This window comes from Lytechinus pictus, chromosome 9 (assembly GCF_037042905.1).
Source record: "Lytechinus pictus isolate F3 Inbred chromosome 9, Lp3.0, whole genome shotgun sequence".
NCBI lineage: Eukaryota > Metazoa > Echinodermata > Echinoidea > Temnopleuroida > Toxopneustidae > Lytechinus > Lytechinus pictus.
Genome location: NC_087253.1, coordinates 4,996,882 through 5,005,916, shown reverse-complemented (window position 1 = coordinate 5,005,916; position 9,035 = coordinate 4,996,882). Strand labels below are relative to the sequence as shown.

The following is a 9,035-nucleotide window of genomic DNA, read 5'->3' as shown; positions in this document are numbered from 1 at the left end:
ACGTTACCGTACTTGACGGCCGTAAAGATCAATCGAGAGCACAACTATTGGGGAAACAATCCTAGGTAGATTTCATTTGGCAAAAATGGATTGAGGAAATATAATCGTCCAAATTAGAGTCGGTAGATAGAAGAAAATTCTGAGCCTAGAACCTCCGATTTAACTGTTCTGTTTCACTTCAAAAACGACGAAAGCGGAGCGATTGCTTAGAGACGTCCGTTCATGTCCGCGTCAACTGGTAGCTTCTAATGTCAAATGGCATTGTGCCTAGAAGCATGAAAATTGCAAAAATTGTGCCAATTTTTAAGAAAGGCAACCCCGAATCGTTCACCAATTATCGTCCAATTTCTTTGTTGACATCTTTTTCAAGAATCCCTGAAAAACTCATATATGCAAGGGTCATACATTTCTTTAAAAAGTCAAATATCTTTTCAATTTTTTTTTTTCGCGAGAGGCATACAACTACATATGCCATTTTGCATTTGTTGATAAGGTTGCCACTGCCTTGGATAATTACTTGAGCACAATTGGTATATTCTTAGATTTTTCCAAGGCTTTTGATACAGTTGATCATGAAATTTTGCTAAATAAGTTATCCCATTATGGAGTGAGAGGTGTTGCCCTTGAGTGGTTTAGGAGTTATCTCACTGACAGGAGACAATTTATATATTTGAATATAATTAATTCCAGCTTGCAAACTGTTACATGTGGTGTACCTCAGGGGTCTCTTCTAGAACCTCTCTTATTCATACTGTAAATAAATTATTTTCAAAATTCATCAAACAAATTATCCTTTATTTTCTTTGCTGATGATTCTAGTGTATTTTTTCCTTATAGAAGAATGTTATCTTGTGGGTTCAAGGCAATAAATTATCACTTAATTTTCAAAATACAAATTATATGCTTTTTAGCAATTCCTTAAAAATGTTGCCTGGCAATGTAATGTTTAATGATGTCTGTCTTGAAAGAGTAACCTGAACTAAATTTCTCGGGTTATTTATTGATGAGGAATTGAACTGGAAACTTTATCTAAATTATCTCTGCAAACTGTTGTAAAACAATACTGGTGTTATATACAAGTTGAGGTCAGTTTTCCCTAAAGAAATTTTATTTATATTATATTCCTCATTAATTGTTCCTTACTTAAACTACGGTGTGCTTGCCTGGGGCAACTCACTAAAAACGCAATTGCAACAATTATTCATTGTTCAGAAGAGAGCTATTAGAAGTATATGTAATGTCAGTTATCGTGCCCATACAAATGTTTTATTTCATGACAATCACTTATTGAAAGTGGAAGATATTTACTTTATGCAGCTAGGATCTCTTATGTACGATTTTGATTCAGGAAGTCTCCCTACAGCCCTGGCACTGATATTTAAGAAAAATAGTCAAGTACACAATTACAATACTAGACAATCTTCCACTCTCCATATATCTCGTGCAAGAACAAAGTTCACTTTGGGCACGATAGTTTGCACTGGACCCATGTTTTGGAATGCACTTGACCCTGAAATTACACATGCTGTCAGTTCTACAGTGTTTAAACGAAAATTGAAATCTTATTTATTGAGTAACTATGGAAGTGATTCGTAAAGCCTATTTTTGTGTGTTTTTTATTAGTTAATGCTAAAAAAATCGATATGTTTCATCCCCCCTTTCCCGGGCCTGGCTGGTCTCTGTCTTCATGTCTTCTTTTTTTTATCCCTTTTGTACATAAATGTGTCCCTCTTCTCTCCCCGCCCCTCTCTTTATTTATCATATTATATTATATTGCCATTTCTGTGTTGTTTATATAATGTTCTTTGAATTAGTAATGAGGAACCTTAATTTACAATCATTGCTCACCTAGGTCTCCTCGTCTTTCTTTAAAATTATTTCTTTTCTGTCTTAAGCTGTACAATGTATTTAAAAAACAATGTTTTCTGCAAACTCTGTTTTATGTATACTTGTATGTTTTATCATGTATTCTGCTTATTGTTTCCTACACACTTGTATGTTTGTCATGTATTCAGACTCAAAGTTGGAAGACAAATAAAATGAACTTATAAACTTAATTTGAACCACATAAATCAGCACTCTGAAGTGCAGTCACTATACACGCTCTTTAAGAGCTAAATTAACTCCTCGTTTTTTAGAGTGTACATAATATCAACGCATGCTTTGTAATATGAATGTTAGCTTACGTGAAGCTTGAAAAAAAAATTATGAATCGATAATTCAAAATTTTCAAGCCCACCCCCCCCCCTCCACAAACACACACACACACTCATCGTTCAATCATGAAATTGTTTCGAGGGTTTTTTCCCCTCGAAAATAATGTAGTCGGCTTAATTTGATTTTGTTTTTACCTTTTAATGCGGACCCTAATCTTGCTTGTTCACTCTTGAGATACCGACCAACGTTGCTGTGACCGTCCCGAGATGCTGGGTTGAGAGCTGTTTCACCATCCGCATTATCAGCCGTGTCAGCTTGTGCTCCTTGATCAATGAGATATTTCACGACATCAAGATGTCCCTTGTCTGATGCACTGTGGAGAGGTGTGTTACCATTATTATCAGCCGTATTAGCTTGTGCTCCTTGATCAATGAGATATTTCACGACATCAAGATAACCATTGGATGATGCCCTGTGGAGAGGTGTGATACCCTTACCATCAGCCATATCAGATTTTGCTCCTTGATTAATGAGATATTTCACGACATCAAGATGTCCCTTGTCTGATGCACTGTCGAGAGGTGTGTTACCATTATTATCAGCCGTATTAGCTTGTGCTCCTTGATCAATGAGATACTTCACGACATCAAGATGACCACAGAATGATGCAATCTCGAGAGGTGTGATACCCTTATTTTCAGCCGTATTAGCTTGTGCTCCTTGATCAATGAGATACTTCACGACATCAAGATGACCATTGGATGATGCCCTGTAGAGAGGTGTGATACCCTTACCATCAGCCATATCAGATTTTGCTCCTTGATTAATGAGATATTTCACGACATCAAGATGTCCCTTGTCTGATGCACTGTGGAGAGGTGTGTTACCATTATTATCAGCCGTATTAGCTTGTGCTCCTTGATCAATGAGATACTTCACGACATCAAGATGACCATTGAATGATGCATAGTGGAGAGGTGTGATACCCTTATTTTCAGCCGTATTAGCTTGTGCTCCTTGATCAATGAGATACTTCACGACATCAAGATGACCATTGGATGATGCCCTGTGGAGAGGTGTGATACCCTTACCATCAGCCATATCAGATTTTGCTCCTTGATTAATGAGATATTTCACGACATCAAGATGTCCCTTGCCTGATGCACTGTGGAGAGGTGTGTTACCATTATTATCAGCCGTATTAGCTTGCGCTCCTTGATCAATGAGATACTTCACGATATCAAGATGACCATTCAATGATGCCCTGTGAAGAGGTGTGCCACCCGCATTATCAGCCGTATTAGCTTGTGCTCCTTGATCAATGAGATATTTCACGACATCAAGATGACCATTTAATGATGCCTCCTCGAGAGGTATGATACCCTTATTATCAGCCATATCAAATTGTGCTTCTAGATCAATGAGAGACCTCACCATATCAAGATGACCATTGCATAATACCAAGTGCAGAGGCGTGACGTGACCCCGCATAATCAGCCTTATTAGCTTGTGCTCCTGGATCAATGAGATATTTCACTATATCAAGATAGGATAGTGCCGCGTGTAGAGGTGTGGAACCTTTTTGTATAGTTTTAATACCAATAATAGCTCAATTCTTCAAGATATATTCAAATAAATCTTTAAATACTTTAGCCGCTGCGGCGTGAAGAGGTGTCCTGCCTTCCCCATTCCCCTCGTTCACATCATCTCCCATCTCTACTAGTTCTTTGACTAATTGGACATTGCCATTTTCTGCTGCAATCAAAAGAGGTGTATCTGGATCACCAGACCTACTTATGTTCTAATCTAAATCCTACAGTATGATGCGGATTTGTTTATTGTGTGTTTTCTCTTCTGGAGAAAATGTTCGATGTTCCTCGCTGAATTTTAAATCCTGCTTCAAATGGATGAAAATATCAAATTGCACCCTTCATTGTATCGTTTCGTTGCACTGTTCAAGAGAAATACGCGACACCAAAATATGCACAGTACAGTCAGTGATAACCCGTGGCATACTTGCGACTCAATTTCTAAGCCTACGTCCATTTGTATGAGTATGCACTTCACGCGATTTATCGTTGCTGATCTCTCGTTGTTGATCTCTGCATGAATTTTGTTCTGTAATTGTCTTTTTATAATCGGTTGGTGGTCCCCCACGTAGAAATCTTCTGGCACTAGCTTTTCATCGCTTATCCGGATATTGGGACGTGCTGAAACGCTAAACACTTTATAACAGACGAAACTTGCAATAAGTTGGCGGAATCGCGGGTAGATTTGCGGTTCGGGGATTCCCCTAAAATCATACCGTTTTCTGATAAGAATCATATGAAATCAACGACGCTAGTATCACTGCATTCTTTGTTCACGTAAACATAAAGAAGGACTGGTACTTCTCTTAGAATTATTTAAACGGAAGAGCGATATTTGTTGGTCTAGTTATATTTTATGGGGACTTTATTAATAGCGCAAGAAAATTATCACTAAACCTGACTACCCTTAAGTTCACATCACTCAAAAGGAACAATATGTATTGATATGGATGATTGCCTTTTCATATTTATTGATTTTATTCATCACTCAGGTATGTTTTGTGTTTCGGAAAGCTGGCTGAGAACGATGTTTACCTTGATAATGTCATAATGAATTTCGTGTTCCAACCGCTTGCTTTCTGTACTATTTATAGTACATTATTTCCTTAGCATTTCATTACTAATGGGAATACTACTGCTTTGACGATGATAATTGGTAACCTGTCAGCTTGGCGAACAATATAAACAGAAATAAAGTATAAAGTAATAAACAATAAGGAGTAAGAATATCATCAGTCTTAAAACTTCTTGTCTCATAATTTTTTTTTCAATTTCAAAACAGTCTGCTCTGAATTGACATTTGCTACACATGCTAGAAGTGCAGTACCCCAGCACATGATAATTCGGCTGTAATCAATGATGATGCCGATACAGACCCAGTCATACCGAGTTTTTTTTTTTTTTACTGCTAAGAAAGCACGAATGCATGCGAGCAAGCAACCAGGGGACAAACGGCTTAAGGTCCTCTCCGAGGGACCTAGTAATGAGGATAAATGCCTTACCAAAGGCATTTGGGAATTAAACCCGGGTCACCGGAATCCGAAACCCTCGCTCTACCGACTGAGCTATCGCACCATCGTTCATGCCAACTATCATGTTAGTTGATTTGTTTTACCTAAAAGCCTACATCACTCTCTAAGTACCTATCCCTTCTGCTATCAGAAAAAAAACCTTACATAATTACGCTAAAAAACAACCTTTATTCAGTGTCTCCAGGAATTTGTAATTAATTATGTGAACTTTAACCGTCCACAATTTAGAAAATATGTCTTGTTCATCGTTGTACCATGAAGCTATTGGTTTAACTGCCGGTACCATATACATCATGTAGCTAGTGTACGTATGCAGTGCGTATAAAAAACGGGACAGTTTAGACAAGTCTATCAAAATTGTTACAAATTATGATGTCTATATTTTGATGTTAATAGATGCTCTGACGTCTTATCTTTCAAATGCTTTTTAAAGAAATGAGTTCCGTTTATGCTTGAGCGAAAACAAGACGTCTTTGCAAGGGGTTAAAAAAGGCTTGCATGCCAGAAAATCATTGATTATCAGACTTCTTGCAAGTTTTTATTCAATTTGCTGCTATATATCTTTATTTCTACATCAATTATGTTCATACTTCGTGGGAGTAGGGGTGGAAGTGACCGTTTTAAGGAGCATTTAAAGTTTGGTCCTCTCAATTCTCGCTCCCTACGCAATAAGTCTACAACTTTCCAAGATTTTGTGTTAGATCATAACCCCGATCATAACCTAGATTTTGTCTGTATATGTGAGACATGGCCCTCACCCGATGATGATGCAGTAATAGCTGATCTTCGCCCAAGTTCTTATAGATTCGAACATTGTCCTAGAGCCTCCGGGCGCGGTGGCGGAGTGGCCTTCCTCTACAAGGATAATCTACAAGTCACCATTTAACCTACGTATAGGTACGACAGTTTTGAATGTATGTGTGGCACCATCTCCAGCGACTCCGGTTGCATCGACGTCGCGGTAATCTACAGGCCACCGAGCGGTCAGAGCTTTTCCAGATTTTTGAAAGAATTTTCAGACTTTCTTGATGGCAGCATGTATAGAACTACTCCATTGATTATTACTGGCGATTTAAACATACATCTCGACAATGCTTCTTCATCTTACACGCAGAGGTTTGACACTCTTCTCAGTAGTCACACCATGTCTCAGCTTGTCAGTTCTCCAACCCACGATAAAGGTCACCTACTTTATGTTGTAATAGTGCGGGACTCAGATGACCGATCTCTGTGTTCTAAACCGAAAATTGTTCCGGGCATCTCAGATCACTCTGCAGTTGTTTGGAGGATTGGTTTCAGCAAGCCCAGTCGGACTCGATCAACATTTATCTCCCGCAACATCCGAGACATAGATAGAGTAACTTTTGCCCAGAGTGTGGCTGATAGCAGCATTATCCTTTCTTCTACAGACAACGTCGATACCGCTGTTCTTCGCTACAACAGTGAGCTTGAGAAGCTTCTCAACATCCACGCTCTACCAACGTCTAGCACTGTCCGTGGTACAGCTCAGACATCACTTTACAGAAGCGTATTCGACGAAGCCTGGAAACGAAGTGGCGGAAAAGTGGACTACTGATTGACAGGGATCCTTTCTGATTTCAGCGCGACCTTGTTAACTCTCTTGTCAAGAGGTCGAAGCGATATTACCTCGTAGGTCTTGTTGAGGAGTGCAAAGATGACTCAAAACAACTCTTCTCTTTGGCTCACAGACTCCTCAATCGTCGTCAATCCTCACCTCTACCAAATAATACAGATAGCCACGAATTTGCCTGTAAATTCTCACATTTCTTAAAAACTAAAGTTCAAGGGATTTGCAACAGTCTAACTCCTGACCTCACACGTCTACATTCTTCCACCTCTTCTACTTTGGACATCTTACGCCCTACCTCTCCTGATGAGATTCTGTCTTTATTTCGAAAATCTCCTCCCAAGTCATGTCAATTGGACCCTATACCTGCTAAGTCACTAAAGGATTGTTCATCCACGTTCGCTCCTATTCTTTCTTACCTTGTTAACTTAGAGCAGTCGCATGTCCCGTCCTCTCTGAAATGCGCTCATGTTACACCACTGTTAAAGAAACCCTCTCTTGATCCCGATTCTCTCCAAAATTACCGACCGGTTTCTAACTTACCCTTCCTCTTCAAAGTCCTTGAAAGGGTTGCTTTCTCTCGTCTTACTGAATACTTTCACGACAATAATCTGTTCGACCCATTTCAATCTGCCTACAGACCACACCACAGTGTGGAAAACCTTCTTGTGAGCACCTCAAATCATATCCTCCAAGAGATGGACAGAGGGCGTGTGACTGCTTTACTCTTACTCGATCTATCCTCCGCCTTTGACACAGTAAACCATACTATTATGCTGAATACTTTAAGTTCGTTTGGTGTCAGAGGTGAAGCATTCAAGTGGTTTGAATCCTATCTTTCTTCCCATTCACATATTGTATGTATAAATGGCTTTCAATCAGCTGATTCACCTCTGACCCATGGCGTATCGCAGGGCTCTGTGGGCGGACCGACCCTTTTCTCAATTTACATGATTGGATTGCGGCAAGTGATGCTCGGTCACGGAATTGACTACCATATTTACGCGGATGACATTCAACTTATTATTTCTTTTGATTCAACTCAGCAAGCAGCTGATAATGCTATTCGTCGTCTTCAATCATGTATGATTGATGTTCACGACCGGATGCAAACCCATTCATTGAAACTAAACTTAGATAAGTGCGAATTTCTTTTGTTTGGCTCTAAAGTGCAGCTCAACAAAATTGATGTCAATTCCTTTTCATTTTCTGGCCACACAATTCATTTGTCTCAAACTTGCCGTAATGTTGGAGTAACTTTTGATTCACATATGGCAATGTCTTCCCAAATTTCAAATACCTGCAAATCAGTTCGGTATCATCTTCGCAATCTAGGATTTATCCGGAAATATTTATCTAAGTCTGCGACCGAAAAGATAGTACATGCCTTGATTTCCTCCCGCCTTGATTTTTGTAATGCCCTTTTGTTTAATTTACCGCAGGCTCAGTTACATAAGCTTCAGAAGCTTCAGAATGCAGCCGCTCGCATTGTCACCTTATCAAGTAAACACTCACATATTACCCCCATCTTGTATTCGCTGCACTGGCTCCCTATCAAAAACCGGATTATTTTTAAGATTTTGTTGCTTGCCTTCCATAGTATTCGTGGATCAGCACCACAATACAGTCTTTCATTTACTAATCACTACAGACCAGGCAGATCTTTGCGCCCATCCACCTCTGGCTTCCTTGTCATTCCGAAAGTTTCAAGAACTTGGGGGAAAGATCATTTGCTTTTGCATGCCCCACTTTGTGGAATAGCCTTCCTGAAGACATAACATTTTTTACCTCTGTCGAAACTTTTAAAAATCTTCTAAAAACTTTGCTATTTAACTCTTAGCTCTTTATGCGCCTTGAGCACTCTACAGAGTGGATTTGGCGCTTTACAAGTCTCATTATTATTATTATTATTATTATACTTGGCAAATATTATCACTGGATATAATCTGTCTATGAGGATGACGAGGTCGAAGGTCGTCTAGGGGTTAAAAAGTCAAATGATATGTGGTCCTGTCCATCCTTTTTTGAAGTTTTTGTTCAACTTGATCTGATTTCTTTATTTCTGCATCAATCATGTTCATACTTGGCACGTATGATCCTTGGGTAAAATAATACATGTGTATCAAGATGATGGTGTCAAAGGTTGTCTATGGGTCAAAAGATTATATT

At 39.1% G+C, this 9,035-nt stretch overlaps 1 protein-coding gene across 1 annotated transcript; it reads right to left on the bottom strand.

Annotated features, from left to right (window-relative positions):
• Positions 1–452: 452 nt before the first annotated feature.
• LOC135155395 (ankyrin repeat, PH and SEC7 domain containing protein secG-like) lies at positions 453–4,417 on the bottom strand. The gene has a single exon (XM_064104292.1). The coding sequence runs from the start codon at positions 3,646–3,648 to the stop codon at positions 2,281–2,283; it is 1,368 nt and encodes a 455-aa protein (XP_063960362.1). The 5' UTR covers positions 3,649–4,417; the 3' UTR covers positions 453–2,280.
• Positions 4,418–9,035: the final 4,618 nt, after the last annotated feature.

What these genes read in the sequence shown, in the direction of transcription:
- LOC135155395 (XM_064104292.1), bottom strand. Translation starts at nt 3,648, where the DNA reads ATGCGGGGTCACGTCACGCCTCTGCACTTGGTATTATGCAATGGTCAT.